This window comes from Rousettus aegyptiacus, unplaced genomic scaffold (assembly GCF_014176215.1).
Source record: "Rousettus aegyptiacus isolate mRouAeg1 unplaced genomic scaffold, mRouAeg1.p scaffold_m13_p_3, whole genome shotgun sequence".
NCBI lineage: Eukaryota > Metazoa > Chordata > Mammalia > Chiroptera > Pteropodidae > Rousettus > Rousettus aegyptiacus.
This window is the reverse complement of record NW_023416306.1, coordinates 131,995,595-132,019,037: the sequence shown is the minus strand read 5'-3', so window position 1 is coordinate 132,019,037 and position 23,443 is coordinate 131,995,595. Positions and strand designations below refer to the sequence as shown.

At 39.3% G+C, this 23,443-nt stretch overlaps 1 protein-coding gene across 2 annotated transcripts in view; it reads right to left on the bottom strand.

Moving 5' to 3' along the window:
- ZNF609 (zinc finger protein 609) overlaps positions 1–23,443 on the bottom strand; it is a 178,542-nt gene that overhangs the window by 137,628 nt on the left and 17,471 nt on the right. Inside the window, exon 2 of one of the 2 annotated variants that reach the window (XM_016141065.2) lies at positions 17,944–18,817. In XM_016141065.2, coding sequence (XP_015996551.2) covers positions 17,944–18,690 — 747 coding nt within the window. In that variant the 5' untranslated portion in view covers positions 18,691–18,817. Of the gene's footprint in view, positions 1–17,943; positions 18,818–23,443 lie in introns of those variants that run through there. The other variant, XM_036238383.1, reaches the window with a different exon arrangement.

Genomic DNA, 23,443 nt, shown 5'->3' with positions numbered 1-23,443 from the left:
ATGTGAATATCTTAATTTTTAAAATTTTGTATGAGAAAAAAAATCTCCATTATATAACCTGTTTAGCTCACCTCTCTCCCTCAAATTCTCCTACTATCTATCAGTCATTAGTGGGTTCTGGAAACAAGTATTTTCTACTTTTTGACAATAAATAAAAGCAGGAACATAGAGTCATCTGATAAACAAGTAAAAAGCAGAAATTCTGCTCACAGCTTAAGCCACCAGACATCATTTCCAACTTTCCATTCATATGAAATTTAAGTTAATCACATGGAGGATTTTCCTAGATTTCTTTAAATTCTTCAGCCAGGCTCTTGGTCAAAGCCTACTATTAGGCAGTCAATCTTGATTTGATTTCTTCAAACCACAGTGCTAACAACAGTTCCAAAAATTAGTCTCAGCTGCTATAGAGCGATTATTTTGACTGGAAGCTCCTTCTGTCCTATTATATGGAATCCATGTCAAATGAAAAGAAAATCTACAAAATAACCTATCAGTGTAGAATGCATACTTTCAGAGAATATAAATTAAAGTATACCCAGTTAGTATCTCTCCCCATTTTTGTCCCGTCAAAAGGTCATAAAGGTATACTGTACGAAGAAAGGTTTCTTTAGGTAATGGCTACACTTGATATTTTCAATGTCAAAGAGTACTTTTAGACACCAGTCTTTGGTAGTCCTGCCTCATATTTTTTTTTCTTTTTTGCAATTAATCATGCTATATTTAGCTTTAATTAGGTACAAAGACTTTTCCATTCATGTCACCTAGAGATCATTTCACCTACTCTGTTTGGCTGCCAGTCTCTTGTCTCTCCCTTCAGCAATAGTGAGGTGGGTGCCCTTGCAGCAGGGAAGAGGAATCCACGGTTTGCTGCCTTTGCCAATAATGAAAATGTTGGAGAGCTGGGTGACAAAGCTGTTGCCAATGGCATCTTTTACATGAACCACATCAAAAGAGCCTGGGTATCTCTGTTGGTGATCACACCAATTCTTCCCAAGTTAGCACCTCTGATCACCATACACAGGTTAACAGTGTCAAACTTGATGAAATCAGTAATTTTGCCAGTCTCCAAATCAATCTGAATGGTCTCATTCACTATGACAAGCAGATCATGGTGGCGTGGATGGTGTTGAGCATCATGAGTCACCAGTTGAGAGATTCCTTCTATGCGCACAAAGATCTTCCTCACTTTCCACAATTTGTACTTGGCCTCCTCAGTTGTAATCCGATGAACACTGAAGTGACCTTTGATGTCATAGATCAGAAGGAAATTCTCTCCGGTTTTGTCAATGCTGATGACACCCATAAAACCAGCAGAGAAGGTTACATCAGTCCAGACCTTGCCATCAATCTTGATAAACCACGGCATGCAGATCTTCTTTACTTCCATCTCCAGTTAGGGCATACTTCAGTCTGCTCCTTAGGAAAATGATGAGAGGCAGACACTCTTTCAGCTTGTGGGGACGGGTGGATGACAGTTTATCCAGCAACCAATGCTTTGGAGCTGCTACACAATTCAGATGCTTCTTGGGACCACAGCCATGGCTGTGCTGGGTGTGGAAAGAGGATGCCCCTGCCTCATTTTAACATTAAGGAAGAACAGTGAAGAAATCCAAAAAGCATTTCCCTACTAGGCCAAGATTTCCATTTTCTTTACCACAAACCTCTTAAGAGTTAAATGAAAATCTAAACTTCTAAGCAAACATCTAATAAGCTGAATCTCCAGACTAGTCAATAAAAATCCAAATAGAAAATTGTACAGAAAAAGATTCATTTCTGTACAATTGCCTTAACTAAAAAGTTATTCTAAGGGAAAAGAAAAAAGTCCCTATAGCTCAGTTTGCCTCAAGACTCCATGAAAGACAGCCCTTTTCTTTTATCCAACAAGAAATCTTCTAAGACTTTCTTGACCAAGTTCATTAATGAAAGCAAATTATATTAATGGACATCACAGATACCTCTTTCCAAAAGGTGGAAAGCAAGTCAACATTTAGCCTTTAAAAACAGCAAAATCATTCCCCCCACAAATTCATTCATCATCACTAATTTAAAAAACAAACACCTGGAAGTCTAAAGATAATCACAGATGAAGATAATAACTTGGCTTGAGAAGGTTATAAAAACTTAAATATAGAAAGAAGATATAGGATTTTCATACTCCAGGATGAGATTTCATCAAATGTTATAAAATCTAGCCAAGAAGGGCCACACCAGTTCTCAAGTGGGAAAATTAAAGATCCTTAAGGGAACAGGGCTGTGATTCATGAGGTATATATAGATCATGCCCAAGCCAATCCTGAATCAATAATCTCAGCCAGTTCTACAACATTAAAGAAATTCTTCTGTTAAGAGAATATGATTGAATTAAATGATATTTTCTGATCTTTCTACATTTTCCAAATTCTTTATAATAAAGCACTTATTACTTTTATGATATTTAAAACTTTCTTTTTTAAAAAAAGTATTTATAGTAGGTTTCAACACCTGAATGCTGAGGCTTCACTAGTATAAAATAATCTCAAAGAAACAGAAGATCAAGTGGACCGGGTGCATAATTCACAAGGTCAAGACGGTCTCACTTGCCAAGTAGACAGTTTGCCCCGAGGGCATCAGAGATAACAATGCTTGTACTTTGCTCCAATCTTTTCTCTGACAAAGCAGGCTTTTGTCTACAGTCACCAGATGCCTCAGCAAGTGCTTTAGCCAAGTGCTTTAGCCAAGTGCCAGAGGCTCAGAGCCTAGATAACACAGCTGAAGTTTGGTACTCCTATACAGAGATTAAGAAACAATCACCTGCCCACAACTCTATGGAGCAAGCTTTGGCAGCAGCCTGAGCTAGTAAAGAATAATAAGGGGACAGAGGACCACAGGCACAGTTGCATCTCTTTCCCATACCAGTGCTCTGTCTTCAGATGGCTCACTCTGCTGCCAATTTCAGGTCTTACTGGTCTCCTTGGTTAGCCACAATGGCAGTCTACCCTCTTTAAAAAACCATGCTGGCAATGATGGTATTTTAGTAAAACTTAAACATTTCCAAATAAACTGAGGGCACCCTGCTTAGGGCACTTTTCACAAAAGTTATGAGTCTGGATTCTACCTAGTTAAATCCCTTCTGGCTTTCATTTTGGGACCAGAATATTAATAGGCTGTCCTAGAAAAGTTGTAAAACACTCAAGATGCAATCATTTCCTGTACCTTGAAATGTTAATACTAAGGCAGGCGGGGGGGGGGGGGGCAGAAAAAATAAAACAAGAAAAAGGGGGAAAAAAACCCTTTCTCTCAGGGCAAGGCCCAGACTCTAGAGACCAGGTCCAAGATGCCTCCCTGCTCCATTTCCAGCCACACTATCACCAAAGCCAACAACAATCCTTCTACTTACAGAACCTTCCAAACATTTCTTTCCTCAGCCGACTCTGGAGCCAGGATGAGAGGCTCTGTTGGCACATGCCAGTTCTTGTTTATGAGCTGGTTACCACCTCAAAGGCTGCTTGGCCCAAGGCCTGCCCTCTCTTTAAAGGATCTTTCAAACTTCAAAATGGGACCTTTTCTTGGATTCCTCTCAAGACACTGAGGTAGGTTACTTAACCTACTGCCTCCAGCCTGGGTCCTATCCAAGGACTTCTTTGCGGACTATATTCTCAGGGAACAGTCAAATTCATCCAACATGAAAGGCCATTTTACCCATGCATACAAAGTAGAAAAAGACTGAAAGATTTTATGTTAAAGGTAAAAGCAAATACTTTCCGAAGTAACAAAGGGGTCGTAAGAGTTGAAGTGACCAAAATCAGATGATCCTCTCCAATGCTGCCACAGTTACAAAGAGAGTGGGAAGGAAGACACCTGTTCTGTTGAAAATTAAACTCTGTAATGTGCCCAGAGTTTCTTTCCGAAATTCTGTAATAGAAATTTTCCTAAGGTTGACTTTCACACTCTATTGGCTAAGAGTTGAAAAGAGACGTTTGGAAGCCAGATTTTCAGGCTATTTTTTGCTCTTTTCCATCCTACTATGAACCCCTTCCTCCCTTCAATTCCACCTTACCCTTTAGGGATTGAGAGAGAAGAATGAAAACCTAGACATACTTAGATGTAGTTATAGGTTAGTGCCTTGTTCTCTAACTGCCTTCGGTGAAAAAAGGATTAAAAAAAAAACTTTTTTGGAAACATAACATTAACAACAGAGAACAATGTATATATTTACAACTCACTGCATTTTCATAAACTTACATTGCTATGTAACACTCACATCAAGAAATAGTTTCTTAGCAAATGGTTCTGAAATGGAGATTTTGCCCCTTGGGGGACATTTGGCAATGTCTGGAGACATTTTTGATTGTCTCAACTTGGGAGGAATGCTACTGGCATCTAATGGGTAAAGGCAAGGATGCTGCTAAACACCTTAGAATACACAGGTCAGCCCCCACAAGAATTATCAGCCCCAAATACCAAAGGCGCTGGTGTTAAAAAAAATAATAAAGTAAAAAAAAACCCCTGGATTATAACAGTCCAGAAACCCTCCTTGTACTTCTCTTCCAGAAAAGACTTTTACTACTAAAATACAAAACTCTTTTGCTCTAGCACAATGCAAAACTCTTCTGTTCTAGCAGAAAAGCTGTTAACAAGATGCCATAAGGAAGTGGAACAAATCACAGATGAAAAACTCACCTTGAAAAACAGAGAAGCAGCGGAATAAAGAAAACGGAACAAACATTTGTTGCTGACCTACAACTACTAGACCACCAGATACTAAGCACTTACAGTGTACTTTTAATCCATAAAAAAGGAAGAAAAGGTTCAGAGAGGTAGGTCTTTTGCAAGATTCCACATCAATTAAGTGGCAGTGCTGGAATTCAAACACAGGTCTCATCACAAAGTCTGCTTTCATTTTAATTCCATTGTGGAAGCTGAGAATATTTTAGAAGCAGTGAAAAGTAGGAAAAATATAAGAAGTGGTTAAAGTGAAAAGCAAAGATTACTCCTTTATTATTCGTAAGTAGCTTGAGAATCTTTAGATTTCCAGTTCTTCTCATGACCTCCAGACCTTAAGGGACATTTCATTTCCACTTGGTTGTTCATTCAATTCTCTTCTCCAAATTAACTAATATTCATCCTTCATATATTTACTCAAACTTCTTCACGAATATTTTCTCTGACTCCTAACCTGTTACACATGTGATTATTTGAGTCCATTCTGTCTCTCCTATTAGACGGTATGCCCCACTGGACTTATTATTCAGTAGCCAGCAAGATGAACTTTGAAAATGGTTCTGAAAGATACAGAAATGTATAAGCAGAATAAATGCAATGAAAGGAACCATCCCTAAGATAAGATCGATTTAAGAATATTTAAGAAAAGATAATTTTTAGTAAGCGAGCACCACACTAAGATCTAAGGTTCCTTTAAAAATATCGTGTTTGGTCTACAGCCATGCCTTGAACAAGCCCAATCCTGTCTGATCTTGGAAGCTAAGCCTGGTTAGTACTTGGATGGGAGACCATCTAGAAGGCCCAGGTGCTGTAGGTGTAAAAAAATAAATAAAATAAAAAATAAGAGATTGTAAATTGACAAGGTCCTTGTAATCTGTGAGACCAACCAAGGGTTGCCTTGCCTAAAAAAAAACAAAACCAAAAAAACAACGTGTTTGTTTGTTTCTTGGGAGGTACTACTTAAGACCAAAAACACCATCTCTTGCTATCAGCTCCTAAATTACCCTAATCTCCAATTCCTAGCTAAAACCATCCCAAAAGGGCAATAAACCATTCATTTGCTGTTTTTCTTGTAAAGAGCAAGTAAACAGATGGTAGAGAAAGTGCTAAAATTTGTGTTGTTAAAAATAAAAATAAATCATCGAAGTTTATATTCAAGACTCATTCTCTAATGTTTCCAGTTCATTTCAACAAGCTTTCTCCAGTATCAAAGCTCTGTTGGGGCAAAGGAATGGGAATGATTGAAATGGTATTTGCCTGGCTCTTTTCTCTGGCTCTTGGTTATTAGATATGAAATAGGGGTGAGGGAGAGAATGTGACTATAGAATAAAAATTGAAACATTTGAAAATTTTAGTCAGATATGAAAATGTCATTGGGGTACATACTATTTTCCAACTATCTTCCTAGACTTTGCTCTGAATGCCACTTCACGTCACTAATCAATCCAGCAGAAGCTAGGGACAGCCCTACGTAACCTGGATTCTAAATAACAATCTTTCCTGTGTATGTGATATCTGAGGTCACCTACCTGCTTAATTCTAAGGGGGTAAAGGGTTGAAAAGTGACCTTATTTTAAGCCTTTAAGTCTGCCCTATCTGCACCCCTTTTGCCCCCCTCCCTTTGAAAAGAAGCCCCATTTCACAAAGGCTAAGGGGCATAACTCCAGAGCTTCCTAAACCAATAAGCATAGAATTTCCATTTCTGGGAGCTCTGCCCTGGCCAAACTGCTTCCCAGGGAAAGGAAAAACTGTACTTTTTTTCTTCCTCAGTGATGCTGTGTTCGCCTACACCCAGAATCATTTTTACTTAGTTCTTCGACATGAAAACTTCAGTCCTATAGCACAGTGGCAATATTCTGTCCAAGAACAGCCACTAGCACACAGCCAAAAGCACGACACTGGCCCCGAGCCTTCATATAAGGTAAGCTATTCACACCAGTGTCATCTCTAAGCAGTAGCTAATAGCAGTTTCAAAATGGGTAAAACCTCATTGTCAATAGGACAGTGGTTTTCTTGATACAACCAATACTTGCGCCCAGACTTCAACGAATGCCCATGGTAGAACATATGAAAACGACAACTTTTCCCTGGTTAATTATTTTCAGCTGGGGAAGAGGGGGAAATTCCTCTCTAAAACTGCATAACTAAATATAATCCCAACTGGTTAAGATAGGACCAATAAATAACAAATGTAAAAGTGAGTTTCAAAAATAACAAAAAATAATTAAAACAAAAATAGGATTTTTAAAAAGTACAGTTTAGATTTTAGCTGAAAGTCAGAAAAGGACAGAAACAGAAGAGTAGCTCAAAGAAGTTACCAAAGGCACTGGGTCTAAGAAAGAGACTAGGCTCAGAGATATATACATTGGCAAGAAGGGAACAGCTCTGTTCTTCAGTTTCCTATAGGATGGTTCTGGTTTAATTTCAGGGTAAGACCTGAGGCTACCATACAGAAATGACCTTATTTCTTCAGTGACCAAGGGGACCTAAAGAGAAAGAATATGTAGGTATGGTGAGGGAACATGAAAATTAGAATTAAAAAGTAAATGCTACAAAAGAATATCATTATATTAAGCTGGATTCAATCCATGGACCTGTAAATTTCCACTACAGAGAGAATCTGAACCCCAAGATTTCTTCTGTCATAAAATACCTTTGTACACCAAACGGATAACCAGATACACACATTTAACATAATCAAATCAATGATATGTGGCTGACAAAAAAAAGAAAGAAACAAGTAAAACAATTTCAATGGTTTGGTCCTCAGTTACTCTACTCATTGATATATGCTTTGGAGAGAGCCACAGACAGGAGACTTGAACTGGCTTATTCACTTATCTGGTTTCCAATCTCATGTGCCTCTTATAGTGTAAGCATTTTGCCAGGGTTAGGGTAATTCTAGTATTTACAAATGCATATTTTTCATCAATACAGTGCTTTTACAAGCCAGCTTTTATATGAGACCACAACTGAAGAAATAATGGTCCATTTCAGTGCTGGAGGAATTTATAAAGCCAGTATATCAATTTCCAACATGGCATCATCCTAAGTAATTTTCAAGGGTACTTTCTGATCAAGTGCTTCATACCCTGACTTTAGAACTTGATCCTTATATAAGAGATGGAAAAGGACAGAAGAGATAAGAGAGACAAAAATGAAAGAATTTCTCAGCCTCTTTCTGAAATTGTAATAAGCAGTCAGCTTGTTTGATTTCAAGTCCCCACATTCTCAATCCAAGCACATATGTATAATCAAAATGAAAAATGCCTTATGGCATATTTTATCTAAAACAGACACTCCACCAGATGTTTAGAAATCTGCATACTGATGGAATTAAGATCTAGTCTAATATGGTGTATATAAATGTGTAGTTACTTTGTATGAAGTCTTTCCCACATTTGCCAATTTTTTCTCTTATTCAGTGGAATATGCATCTGAAATACTCCAAAACCTAAAAAGATTGTTACAAGTATAGATTTATGTAAATTCTGAGAGCATAGGTAACACATATACCAGTACTAAAAACGATATTTTAAATTTTATTATGAGAGCTTAAGGATATGTCATTATAATTTTGCCCAAAATATATTCCATGATGTTTTTAACTATGAGTTTGCAGCATATTCAAGTATGTGTTCATCTCTGATAATAATTAGCATTCTAATTACTCCTCTTTAGGTATATGACTTAAAATCCCAGCAGGGAAATACTTTATACTCAAAAACATTTAATTCTCTTTTTGACTTCAAAGAAATAGTATGTGTTTATATATATGTATGTGTGTGTGTGTATATATATATATGTTTTTTATATATGTGTGTACATATGTGTGTGTGTGTGTATATACACATATATAAGAACTTATATATATGTGTGTATATATATATGAGTGTGTGTGTATATATATATAAGAACTTAAGACAAGAGACTTCTATTTCTGTGAGGTAATGCTTTCTTATAAAAATAGCATGTTTAATTTGAATGTGTCTAGAAGCAGGCTCAGGAATAAGGTCGTTACTGGATGGTTGCATTATTTTATTTCAGTGTATTATAGATTTCCAGAAAATCAAGAACACTTACTGTTCAACATAAACAAAAAAAATATATTCACAAATCGATGAGAAAAGAAACTGCCTTTGGATTATTTAAACTTGCCTTCTGCTTCCCTTCTAATATACATAGAAAAAGAATACCACAAGTTGCCTATATGTAGCAATTGTATCCAGTCAACAATTTTGTTCAAATTTGCCTTAGAAATTCTGGAAGAATAACTTAAAATTTAATCAGTAACACCGACAATGGATACTCTACTTTAAAGGCTATAACTATCGGAAATTCCATAATTAATTCTCCTGATTAAGAAGATAATTAGAAGTCAGATTCGTTACAACTCTATTCTTAAATAGCTGACCCCAACACGACTGAGCAATAAAAAAGGAGAGTTGAAGGAGAATCTTGGGCATGCTATAAAACACTTGAGAATCACATGATATTTAAAGTGCAGTGTAGAGCTCTATTTGGAAATGGCAAAAAGCAAAGACAACTCTAAGAGTTCCCCTGGCCCAGACTGTAGTAACAGATTCCCAGAGGCTGTACAGTGAAGCTAAAATCCTTTCCAAAATGGTAATAGTTTTTAACTAAGAAGTACATTAAAAGCACCTGCTTAATTTTTTAAAAAAATATGTACATGTTTGGGTCCCCAGCCCTAAAAATTTTACTGTAGTAAAGCACTTTTACTTTGTAAAAGCTCCAGAAGTGATTCGATATGCACCTCTAGTTGAGAAGCCTTAGCACCAAGAGACTCTTCATTTAGCCCGAATGTTAATTTTCTCTAATCTCATGCTACTTTTTGCCTGGTGTATGGTGAATATGTACACCTTTCTATAATACTCTCTATACCTTTCACTAAGATTTGATTCAGTGCAGAGCAAAGTACTCAACATTAGAAGAAACACATCAAGTAGGAAATATCAACTCTAAGCTGGGTGCCAGTTTATAAAACACATAATGAAGAGAACTTATTACTAAACAAAAACAGAGGCAAAGAGAAGACATACATATGGCCAGCAGGTACATGAAAAGATGCTCAGCATCACTAATCATTAGGGAAATGCAAATCAAAACTACCATGAGATATTACTTCACACCTTTTAGAAGGCATATTATCAAAAAGACAAGAAATAAAAAGTGTTGGCAAGGATGTGGAGAAAAGGGAACACTTGTGCATTGTTGGTGGGAAGGCAAATTGGTGCAATCACTGTGGAAAACCAGTATGCAGGTTACTCAAAAAATCAGAAACAGAATTACCATGAGATCCAGCAATTTCACTTTGGGGTACTTAACCAAAGAAAATGAAAACGCTAATGCAAAAAGATATATGCACTCCTATGTTCACTGCAGTATTATTTAAAATAGCCAAGATACGGGGAAAAAAAAACTTTCTAAACTACACTTGTTGAGAATTAACAGAGGGGAAAAAAACACTTTCTAAACTAAAACAATCACAGAGCCATGGTTCTTTAACCTGAGATCCGCCCTGTACCAAAAGGCGTCCAATGAACCCTTCCAAACTAACCCATCGGTTAAACAATACAACCCAGAACCTCAATGGCTCCAAATGCTCTGAATCAATCTTTCCTCAAGCCTTCTTGGAAGTCAGCAAGAGGGAGAATATTAGTTATCATAAACTCATTATTTTCCAAAACCTCCAGGGGCTTAACTCTTAAAAGTCTCTAAGGATATCCTTTCTCCTTAATTTCACAATGACCTTGCACCTCATAGCTAGTAACATTATAAATGGCAACATCAGCTAACATTTATTATTTACTACATGCTAGGCACTAAGCTGAATGCTTAACCTTCTTCATCTCATCTAATTTTCACAATAACCCTATGAGGTCAGTACTATTATTCACTTTCATATTCCGGATGAAAAAGAGAGGTTTAGAAAAGTTAAATAATTTGAATCTCTTCTGCTCCTTAAGTCCCAAACCCGTAGATATTCCTTTCAATTTTAGTTTCCTGTCCGTTTGTTCATAAAAAGAAAAGATACATCTGATCATCACTCAGAGAAAAAAAAAAAAATCATACCTACTATCCACTTACTTTGTATCCTTTAAAGTTTTTGGTGAATTTGATCTTCACTATTACGAGGGAAGGGTGCTCTCAAATTTTGAGTGGACTTCAAATTTTAGAGTGTATCATGATAAATGGTAGAGCTAATGTTAATACACAAATTGCTCGGCCTTAACCCTAGAGTTTCTGATTTAAAGACCTGGGATGGGGGCTGATATTCGAATTTCTGAAACTTCCCAGGTGCTGCTGCTGATGCTGCTGGTATAGGGATCAGTGCTTTATGAGAAGGTAAGAGGAAGTAATCTCTTCTCTCCTTAGTTATCACCTTCTCATGTGAAAACCCTTCTCCACAGAGTACTTCCAACATGAGAAACACTCAGGATTTAAAAACATCTCCAAACTCTGAAAGCTAAAAGACTTCTTCTGCCCTCCCCTCATTTCACAAAGGCTTCAATGTCACCCAGGCAGTGTAAATCCAGAAAAAGAAAAATTAAGGACAGAATAATTGTAAACTGCTCAAGCAGCTCTGGCCATCCACACATTTTACATCTTCAGCCTGATAAGTATTTCCTTTCGATCTCCTAGGGCAAGAGAAATGCCAAAAGAAAAAGGAAGTAGATTGTTTTGTAATACTTAAAAAAACAAGGACACCCTCAGAAAATATAACAGAATTTTGCCCTACGAACAAAATATCTCAAAATGCTATAAATTACTCTTGTTTTGTTCTCCTTTGTCACACTACCTTGCATCTCAAAAGAGCTATTCTTCTTACCCAAGATGGACTTTCTTAGGGAGTTTAAACATTGATTATGTCAAGGTCATGTAAGATGAATGACTTCTGGGAATAGAATTTGTTAAAAATGTCTCCTCAGCCAGCCAGGGAAGCTTCTTACTTGGGTGGGTGCTCTCAACCATGACTAAACTGTACTGAGAGAAATATATTTTAAAATATTAATATGGCCTGGCGCCTTCCTGATGCTAATCCTTCCAGGCCCATCCCAATGGCACAACTGGGAAATTAACTGAAGAGAAAAGCAATCTTCCCTCCGCTCTTGACTCTCAGATGCTCCTCCTCTACAGCTTTGCCATGCACAGATTCATTCTATACATAATACACAGAGAAAGAACATGAGCACACACACAAATAACTCTCGGCAGGAACCAAAAATCAAAGCCTAACCCCATGGTTTTTAAGTGAGCAAGTCCAATTTCCTTCTTTGTAGCCCTTGACACATGCTGGCTGGGAGCCGTCTGGATTTTTTTCAGCCTTGTTCCTGCACCAGAAGGCTCTGCACTGCAGGTCAGAGGATGATAAGGAAATGAACAGTGTAATTTCCAAGGCCCTGTCAGCAGCTCTGGAGGCGGGTTACTCAAGCATGGCTTGAAGAGTGAAAACCACAGAGAGGAGGGCTCAGACAGCCAGCAGTGGCAGGATCTCAGCTGTGTATGTCACTGCCACCTCCAGCCTGAAAGCCCAAGCCCTGCTGCCTCCTTGGATGAGCTCTGCAGGTAAAAGCTCTTATGCCCAAATGGCAAGAATACAAGTTGACACAGGGGGAGGAAGATTAAGGACTAGAGCTTAGATTTTTCATGCACTCTTGTGCAGAAACAAAAACACTTAGTGTTCTTCCAGCATACATGAGATTGCACATGCTGGCAAACCCGCAGCAACATCTATCCAACATATCCAGCCCCACACCAGGGATACGGCCAGAAAGAACCCATTCATGTGAAATCTGAAATTCAACAGGCCACTTTAATATCCTTTGGAGCCAATTTTGGCCCCCTCCCCCGCAAAATAAATAAATAAATAAATAAATAACCCACTATAAATATCAGGGACTTTAGAGCACATCACCGGCATGCAAATTTCCCAACCTGGATTTGGAACTTCTTCTGAGAGTAGCACTGAAAGTCTTAACTAACATGTCAATCACCTCATACTGGGCTGCCTGTATAGGTGGAATATTTTATGGTTCAGCCCATTCATTATTGCCTAGGAAGGACTGAGATGTAATTCAAATCATGTTTTTCTTTTTTTTCCTGATATTTATTGAATGCTTCCAAAGTGTCAAACATTATATTAAGTGTTTCATATGAATTACCTAATTTAATCTTACAACGACCCTATGTAGGAACTATTGTTTTCCTCATTTTGCAGATGAGAAAACTGAGGTACAGCAGTGAAGTAATTTGCTCAAGATCACTCAGTTAATGGGTGGTAAAGCTGGGATTCAAACTCAGGTAGTCTGGCTCCAGAGTTTACACTCTTAACCACTCACTTATACATGAGAGTTGATGTGAAATTTAAGTTTAGAAGGCTGGTGTTTAAAGTTAGAAATGGCTCCCAAAGCCCACCTTATAAAAAAAACTCATGATGGTTCTTAAATGTTGAAATATATAGCAGTTACCTGGAGAGTCTTCTGGAAGTGCAGATTTCTGGGCCCCAACCCCTAAAACGTATTTAGCATATCTGGAGTAGTATCCAAGAATCTGCATTTTTGACATGCAGGTAACGTGATGCACATGGTTTTACGGGCCACACCTTCAGGAAATCTGCTCTAGATGATAAACTGTAGGCTACTCAAAGAGCAGGAACCATCTCTGTCTTACTCACCAGGGCATACCCAGCACCAAGTACTATACCTAGTATCTAACATGCATTCAATTAATGTACCAAATGAACAAAGGGTTATAATGGTATCCAACAGTCTGTTATCTCTTTACAAAACAGTATCCACAATACATTTAAGGTCTGCCAATTAGTGACATGCCCAAGGAGCACCAGGGCAGGGTTTTTTTCTTACCTACAACTGCCAAATAAAGAGGGAACTGGCAATGCCTCAATGATTACAATGAAAATTTGACTGAACGCAATATTCCAGAACATGCGCGCCCTCCCCCCATGAGAAGTCAAGCTCCAAGTAGCGGTTTAAAAGTAACTTTCCCCTTTTCTATGTATAATAGAATAAGTTCAGCACCAGATGTAAATGGTTGTTCTCTGCAAACATCATCGCCTTACCAAAGAAATCTAAACTCAAAGATCCTTTTATTGAGTGCCAATGATGTTAAAATCAGGATGATAAACAAATGAAAGTAGTCCTGAGTGTATCTGGGCATTTACATCCAATGTTTCTGAGGTAATCTTTAAAACAGGAAAACAGAGAATCCCTTGGAACAGTTAAAGATTTGCTAAGAATCAATATAACATAACAATTTGGTAACCAAAAGCCTGATTTCTATGTCTGGTTTTCCCACTGACTACCTGGGAGATCCTAGGCAAGTCACATGTCCTCCCTGTTCTTAGTTTGCTCCTCTATAAAATAAAGAGATTGGACAAGATAATCTTTCTCTGGGCCCTCCTTCAATTACAACACTCAGGTGGTAAACAGAGCAGCTGAAGAAAAAATAAATTAAGCTCAGGCTCTGTTGTAGTTACAGAAGGCATCTCTGTCCTACATAAATATCAAGTTCTTTTAAATTTTTTCCATGAAGGAAAATTTGGCTTCAGGAGGCAAGGCTGACTGCTATGCCATCACTAGCTGAGAAAGAACAGTTAGTGAAGGAGGATGACATTAAGAGAGAAAGCCCTGGATCAGAAGGAATGAAAGAGACCTGACCTTGGCTGGCAATGAAGGATTGCAACGCCAGAGAGTTGAGCTGGAAGGCATGAACGAGGGAGGAAAGCAAAACCAAGGGCAAAGGAAGATGCTCTTAGAACACAGGATATGATAGCAAGCATGATCAGAAAGTGAATTAGCAAAGAGTACATATGTACCATTTTCTTTGTATCCTAAAGTAATGGGGCAAGTGGTAAATATATGCGGCATTCTGAGAGCAGCAGAAACAGAGACACGAACATGGGGAAGGGGAGTGTAGAATGTTCCTACCTTGTAAGATCAAAAGCAGCAGCTAAAGAGGTGAGGGGGGCTCTGGTTGCAAACTTCTAGATCCTTTAGCCAATAGAGCCTACTGGTTACTTTAAATGATTAGGGAAAAAAAGGAGTGTCATCTTAAACTCTTGGTTTAAGCCTTGATTCTTTGCACGACAGGGTGGTGCAGATAGATCACTGCCTTCTGAGGCTATTGTAAATTTTTTTCTTGCCTGTCGGAATGGCAATGCAAACACTAAGCTCAGGACATTTAGACAGGCACTCTTCCTCCTCCCTACCTCCCCTTCCATCCCTAACTTAACAACCTATCAATCAAACTATAAGCAAGGGAACAGGCAGGAGCCAGAAGGCTCTGTCTTGTTTATTCCTCAACATCCCCCCCCTTCCCATCTCTTCGGCTGGCAGGAAGTATGAGGCAGGAGTGTTCAATAACAATTCAGGGCTGCAGCAGTTGCTAAGAGCCATGTCTGGTCTCTCCTAGAACTCTGGGAAACAGCACAGTGGGCCCTGCCAGAGAGAGGTGCAGTGGAGCAAAAGTGGAATGCCACGAAGGGAAATCCACATCTCTGGCTCATAGAAAATTCCCTCAGCCATAGCCTAAGATACCTACCTTGATGAGTAAGAGGGTCCTGAGGTAATATTCAAATTCTCCCCGTCAGCTAATGTTAGACATGTCACAATTCTATCCTATACCACGAACTCCACTTGTCTTCTCTGTTTCTAAAAAGGGGTGTGTATGGCGGGGTGGGGGTGGGAGAGGAGGAGAAAGATGCCAGTCACGACACTTTCCAAATATTATGAGTTCTCCCTCTTTATGACGGTTCTCAGCGCAGAATATGTAATTCCTAGATTGTATCAAAACATCTGTTTAGCTGTTTTGGTTCTGTCCCACATAGAAGGAACATTCCAAAGCAGTTAAGCCATAGGCAAGCGCATATCTAGAAAGAAAATCTTAAATAAGTTTTCAAAGACTTAGCTTATAAACTAAGGTACTAGTTTATAATCATCAAACATTGAGCACCTACTACATGCCAAAAAACCCTGGGGTCCCTGTTTTTAGAAAGCTACTCTACTGCAAGATTCCTAGCCACCTTTCCCCTAGTCTTTCTTTCCTCCTATTCCAGAAACTGCTCTCTCCCTGCAGTGTTTTCATCTCCTAGCAACTTCCAAACATTTATTTAAATAATTATTTATTCAATGGTTAAAGGCTTTATGTAAATGAACCCTCAGGACCAGACTGTTCAAAAGGGTTGAGGGAATAGAGAAAGGAACTGAGAAAGCAGGTTCTTGCTTATAGTAACATCAAACTGCACAACAAATGTTCCACTTCTAAAAGTACTTCCCAGCAATTTTATCTGTCTTCCAAAAACTGAAGCACCGTCTTTCTTTTCTCTCTCATTCTACTACCAAACCCTCAGTCTCCTTGGGAGACAAGGCTTATAACAGCTACATTTTTAAGGGACAAAACTCCCCTGGCACCAATGTATATTCTTAGCTCAATGTACTGCATCTTTCAGCCCAATTATAATCTGAAGGGCGGGTACTCAACCAGTCTCTGCACCTCTAAGAGAAAATGGGTTCCATTTCTTTCTCTGTTGGAGATTATCATGGCCATTTAGAATTAAATCCAACATGAAGCTAAGCATCATTAATCGTTTCACCCACAGGCTACCACTGGGCTTAGAAGATTGCAACTTGAGGCAAGAGTTCTAAACAGAAAGGAAAATAAAGGCCACTCTCAGAAGTGGCCACTTTTCGGCACAGGAAGAACAATGATTACGAACATGAATATATGGCAAGAGTTTACTGAAGCCAGATGTAGGGAATAGTCTAATGGGCCTGGAACAGAAGCAAGAACTCCTGGTACTCCTAGGGCTCTTTAAAACAGTATTATCCATCTGTACCCCAGAGAAGATGGTAAATTGCAGCCAGCACAGGATGAGCCATGCCAGTAACCAGCTGGAACTTGACTCTGCTGAGGTGGACTATAGCATCTGCCACCTAAACACAGGCAGCCTCTCTGGCAGCTGCCACCGGTAAAAGGGAATGAACCACTGTGTTATTAGTGGAAGAAAATTCACAGCCCTGTTACCAGGGAAGCCCAGATGTTGCTAAGAGCTACAGATGTGCCAGAGGCAAAGACCAAAATATATATAGCAAAAAAAAGCACAAGCTACCACTGGAATCCAGGCACTAATAGGGCCCCACCACCCAAACATACACATCCACCTCCATTTATTAACACTTACATATGGAAATAGGTATTCCCTATTGCAGCTGATGTAATTACAGAGAAATCAATTTATATTGCATCTGCTGGGATCAACTGAAAGCACAGGATGAGCAGAACACAGAGCAGAAAATCAAGAGCCAATGAATAGCTTATCACCAGGCCAGCCACTCTGCAGGAAACTGAGCTGCTGGGGTTTTAGGCAGCCTGAGCAGACCCTAGACTCATACCTACTCTGCTCCAGCCCCGCAAGCTCCATTTCCTGAGACATGAACTAAGATCATCTTCCCAGAGGAGGAGAGCCCCTACTGAGGCTGCAGGCACCTGCCCTTCCAATTCAAAGAGAAGGCATTGTATCATTGGCAGCAATTAAACTACCAGGAGACTTCAATTTCTAATAATTGTGGGAGAAACTTGGCCAAGAATCTCTTTCAAGGCTAAACTTTCATAGCCACACTAACTCATAAGGCCTGAATAAGCACCTTATAGTACAGTCAGCATATCCTGTCCCAAATTGTGCCTCTCTGCTCCTTAGTAGCTACCAACAGAACACTTGGTAGACACCATGCCATGAAATTCATTTAACCCTTTCCTCCCCCGCCAAAGACCCAGCAACACCATTTATCCCATTAAAATTGCACTCGACTGAGAGCCTATTATCAATGACTCTGAGGATGAAATGCCAGTCAAGCTGGGAACCACATAAAGAATGGTGCCAGTTCCAGCAACAAGTATCTGAGATGGGACAAGAACAAGGTGGGAGGGTCTCAACTTGACTTATGAAAAATTCATTCTACCAAGTAGCTGCCCCCAACAACAAATATTTCTTCTCCAAAACGTCCAGGCCTGCTGTTAATGAATCTGTAGGGAATCCCCTGATTTGAAACAAAACCACATTATCATTACCAGCTGCTCTGACCTTGTAATTGGTCATTACCCACAAACTAATGAGCCTCCCACAGAGTGCACACAGCATTTGGCGGTTCGTTCAGGGCAGTTCTGACTGGCAGTGGGCAGCCAGATCTGGCCACCTCTTACCTTTTCAGACTTGACTTTCTTTAGCGGGCGACACTCATTCTCCCCTTCCTCTGGCTCCGGTTTAGCTCCCAAAGGATTGAGCGCTGTTCCAGGCTCAATAGCTATACTCCCAAGTGGTTCCACAGCTCCTGTATCCACCCCTGCACTTCCATCATACTGACCACCCCGTGCTCCCAAGGGGACTGGCTGGAGGACCCCAGGATCTTTTTCTGAACAAGTCCCCACTCCTTCGCTTCTCTCCTTCTTGCTCTTAGATGAGCTGTTCTCCTTCTCCTTTTTGGAGCCGGCTATACTGCGGGATGCCTTAGCCGCCTTCTCTGAGCCCTTCGGAGCAATAGCAGCAACCAGGCTTCCTGCATTGGCACCATCTCCTGAGCGTCCCTGCACCTCTTTCTTGCTAGCTGCTCCCTCACTTGGCGTGAACAGGGAAGTCCCTGGAGTGGGTTTGCTAGTGTCTTTGCCACTCTTATTCCTTTTGGATTTTGATTTGCCTTCCTTCCCTTGAGGACCTGGCACTGGGGTCACAAACTTGATGTTGTCTGGTAGTGTGGCCACAGCATTGGGAGCTGGTATCCCCACCTCCTTTGAGCCTGACATTTCCAGTTTCTGCTGGTCCTTTTCCAGATCGGCGTCCAGGTCAATGATGAGATTCCCTACTCCAATGTCCCATTCATCCCCACTGTCGTATGTCTCAACCGGGTTTGCATCCACTCCTTTCCCTCCGGAGGCTCCACTGCTCAAGGACATCTTAGAGTCAACGTCCCACCTCAAGATTCAAGGCTCTTCCTTGCCCCCAGCTTTCCTATTTTCAGCTTCAGCTATGTTCTCAGACCTGCCACATTGGTCAGTACATGCCCAGCGGACAACATCATTGCTGGAAAAAGAAAATTTAAAGAGCTGTTAAAAGAAACAGTACAGGCAAGGAGACAGCCTGAAATAAACTCCCACGCAAAACAGACCCTTCCTAGGGGACTATCACATCACAATGGACAAGACAAACAAGTTCAATTGTATTTCTAACCAAGTCACATTGGACCAAGGAAAGTGTTAATTCCCACCCATCTCCCCAGGGAAGAGTACAATATTTCCCATTGCCTGGAGATTCTGTGGTAAGTCTTAACTAGGAATCCTCTACAGTTAGTTTCCCGTTCCCAAGAGACTTATTTTTACTACCACTGCCAGCTGGCAATCCTCCCTCAATCAATACAGGTCCTGGCATATTAGATTCAAGTTCTAGCACAACTTCATTCACACCCCTTTTCTCCTTGCTACTTCCTGAATTATTAGAAAATTGACTAGCAAAGGCTTTAAAAATCCTCTTCTAATAAGGCCTGTTCCTATGAGAAATAATAAACATTGTCATTCCACTGTGGGGGGAGGGGAAGTATGAATGAAAAAGAAAAGCAAGAACTGGGGAAAAAAACTACATCAGAATAGGGGACAAAAATTGCAACTAGAGGAGATATCCTCAGAAAGGCCTCAATCAATCTGCTTAAGTTCAGTTAAATCAGCCTTATTAAACTCTGGGTTTCAAATTATGTCCATATAGCAAAATTTAATGCAGCCTTTCTCACTTACTATTATAATACCTATGAAGACGCACACACAGAGAGAATAATTTTACTTTATTAACTGAACTACTAAAAACTACTACTGAAAAATCTATACCAGAATATGGGATAAATCTCCACATTCTTGTATAAGATTGATGTTACTGTACTGATAAATACCAGGGCCTAAACACATAAAATAGAAATTGGCTAAAAAAAAAGGGGAAGAAATGGTAAAAAATAAAAAATAAAAGGGGACAATTTACATCTCTCCTGTCTCCTGACTTATGAGACCTGCGGAGTGAATCATATAGAAAACCTAGCAGCCGACATACACTGTCCTGGTACCACCTTATGACAAAGCCAAAGAGTTCTGTTCTTGCTTACTACCCGTCCACCATCTTTCTATATCTATTTAGAAAATAACTGTCATAACACAGCAGAAAGAGCAAACCAGTGGCACAATGAATCCTACGAAGTGGATTTCTAACAGGTAAATGCTACAGATAGGACAGAGACAAGACAAATTGTACTTTTTCACCTACTCTCTCAACACAGTGTCAAAGAACCAGGATGCAGTTACAAGAAAAGATGTCATCCGAGTAGAACAGAGCTGTACCAAGTGAATGCCTGCTAGCAGCTGGGATTTAAGAGAGAAAGGTGTGCACGCTAATCTGTCATTTAGCTGTAGATCTGAGAAGAAAATACAACCTTTAACCAAGAAGAGAGCTTAGTGCCAACAGCAAACAACCATAGCTGGCATCAAGTCTACATAAATCTGACTTCATAAAAAGATGAACAAAAAGAGTGTGTATTGGGGTGAGGGATATGATGTAGGAACTATGAAAAAATGCAACCCACAGCGTAAAGGAAACATAATTCTTGAAGAGTCAGAGAAATGATACCTCTGAAAATGATCTAGAATTCTGAAGAAATTTTTAGTAAAATGTTTGGAATTCTCAATACTACACAAGACTTGGCCTCCATGAAATAGTATAGTATGTCCCCATTTATTCAAAAAAAAATTGTATTAACTGTCTACCATGTGCTGGGAACTAAACTAGATTCTGGGAATACAGCAACAAAAAGACAGTGAATAAGGCAGTGGAACATGGTACTGAAAATGATTCTATTGTGAAGGGCAGAGGGCATTTCTAGAACAGGGAATGCCAACTGAATCTGCACTATAGAAGATTATTACAGCATAGTTCTTCCCAACATAATTTATCAGCTCTGCAATCTTTGCAATTGTGTCTAGGCTTAGAGCATAACCCACATTCATCTAAGGTTTACCCACTTTCCTCCACAGCTGCACTATCACCAGTATGTGATTTAGCCATTAAAACAACTCCACATTTGTTTATCCTTGGAAAAAAGACAAAAGTTTCAAAATACCATCCTCTTAAAAAAATAAAACAAACAACACCAACAACAACAAAAACCCTTAGAAAACAGGATGGCGATGGAAGAGAGGCTCCGGAGGAGTACATAAAGGGAAAAATATAAAGGACATAAAAATGTTGGTGCTCACAGAGAGATTCTGACAGTTTTCTACTGAGCTGGCTGACCTATCACATGAAGATTGGAAGAAATCCTACCTTCCTTTATGAAAGGACAAAAACTGCGCCAACCTCAGTTGGCAATATCAAATGTTAAAAGGGTATGAAAAAATCAACAGAATTTTCGAGAGAAGGTTGTTAGGAGTCTTATACTGAATCAAGTTGTTTGTCATGTGTAAAAGCAATAGATTTTCAGTTATGTAAGAACACATATATATCCACCTTGTTAAAAAACTATATGAAGCACTAAAATCAGTTCCGTGTCGTATAAATTTGAATAATTCTTGTAAATGCGCATACCAACTGAATTTTGTAATATAAAGAGTAAACCAATATAGGTATTAAAAATCATTCCGAAAAAGGATATGAAGCAAAATCAATACTTATAATGATGTAGAACCTTAAAACACTCAGCCTTAACACCAGTAACGGAAAACATTTCCTCATATTCCTCTTCCACACATCATGGCAACTTGTCTGGTTGTTTCTAGTAAGCAAGAAATACTGCCATTACGTTTTTTAAAATTGTGCTTCTTCTCAAAAGGAGCTGGAAATGAAAAGAACATCTGATGGTCTGTGCTTATTTCCAGGTTCCACATCTTAGGGGAGATAATTCATTAAATGGAGGGATGTCTGGAAGAGTATAGTCAAAGACCAAGAAGCCATTTCATAAGAGAAAAGGTCTTAGATATTGGTATTTTTTAGTCTATGAAGAAGAATACTGAAAGGAGAAAGGCTGGTTAGCTTTAAATATATGATAATTGTAATGTAGAACAGAGAAATTTAACCTGCAATACTGAGGGTAGCAACAGGACCGGTGAGTAGAAGTTACAGATAGAGGGATGTTTAACTCAGGAAAAAATTTAATAACCTGATATTTCCAGCAATGGCCCACAATGTTTAATGAAGCCATATATCTTTATCGCTGAATGTATTGAGCATAAAAAGCATAATCACCTGTCAATCAAATTACATAATGAATTCCTCTATGTGTACAGGGATAGTTTGAACATGCCTAGGGCCTTTTTCAAATCTACAATTCTATTAATGTAGCTATGAAAAAAGCATTTTCTCTACTTTCTAATACCCAGATTTCTGCATGACCAGGATGTAAAGAAAACATTATGAGGACCGATCCTTAGTGATGCTGATGTTCTTAAGAGAGGTACTGTCTTCCTATTTTTGAGGGTGTCAAGAGTTTTCCTATGTACTACTTTTCAGCCAGGTGACTTTTCAGGAACCCAGCTTCCCAAACCCAGCAGGCTTCAATGCAGTAACTTTCGTGGTACATTTCCAAAGATATGCCATAAAATTGCCAAGGATTCTTTAATCGGCCTGGATGCAGCAGCCAATCCACTTCCCATCTGCTCCTGACAACATTCCATGCAGCTAATAATCAACTCTCTGACAGGTCATTGCACAGATGTTTACCCACAAGAGGTAGAGCAACTAACTAACATGCTGGCTGGAAATGAAAAGCACTGACCTCTTGCTTCCATGGCAGAGAAAATGCAGAACCACCAATACCTTACAAAGAACAGAAGGCACTTATAACTTTTAAGAGCTTCTGTAAATATCCTTCCTCTTTTCTCTCCTGCCTAATTGTACTCTACCTCCCTATTTAGGACCATGTTTTAGCAGACTCTGGAATTTCTTGTCAGTATCATTTGTGCTTTGTTCCTACACCTAATCTCCTCTCTGTGAGGACTAATATAGGTCACGACAATCATTTCCCATACCTTTGTTCCTGTAAAAACAGGGGTTCGAATCCCAGTTTCTGTTCTGGAACCCAACTCCCCCTCTCAGACTCCCAGTCCATAGACTAACCTGTAATCACACATTTCAGGTGATTAATTGATTTAGGGCATGTGCCTTAGATCACACCACTCAAGAATGAACAAGGCCTCTCTTCGAGAAGACTAAAAATGTGGGGAAGAGAAAAAAAAAAGTCCTCTTGTGAGGTCTCTGCTCCTGCCCAGGAGACATAAGCAGCAACTGACCTTACTTATGTCCAAACATAATACAAACAGTACTTCTCTTTTCACCCAGATAGAACTTTTTATCTATCCCAGAGGGTTTCAAAGCGAGAGGATCTCTTGAAGTGCCAACTACCCACAGATAATTTGGTCTAAGTAGCAAACTGTCCAATGCTGTTCTACTGTAAATTTATCTGTCATTCCCTCTCCTTATGGGTTTTGAATGAATCTTCTTATAGGCTCTGATCTGAGCAAGTGACAGTTGTGTATGAGTGTGTATAATCTGCCTGGGACCATACACGTCACACACATTTGGATGTGAGGGTGATCTGTCTAGGTAGTCTCCTCCAAAAGCTGTATGGACAAAGGAAAAAAAATGCAATACTCAATTCTAGAAAATAGCATGGTGTAAGAA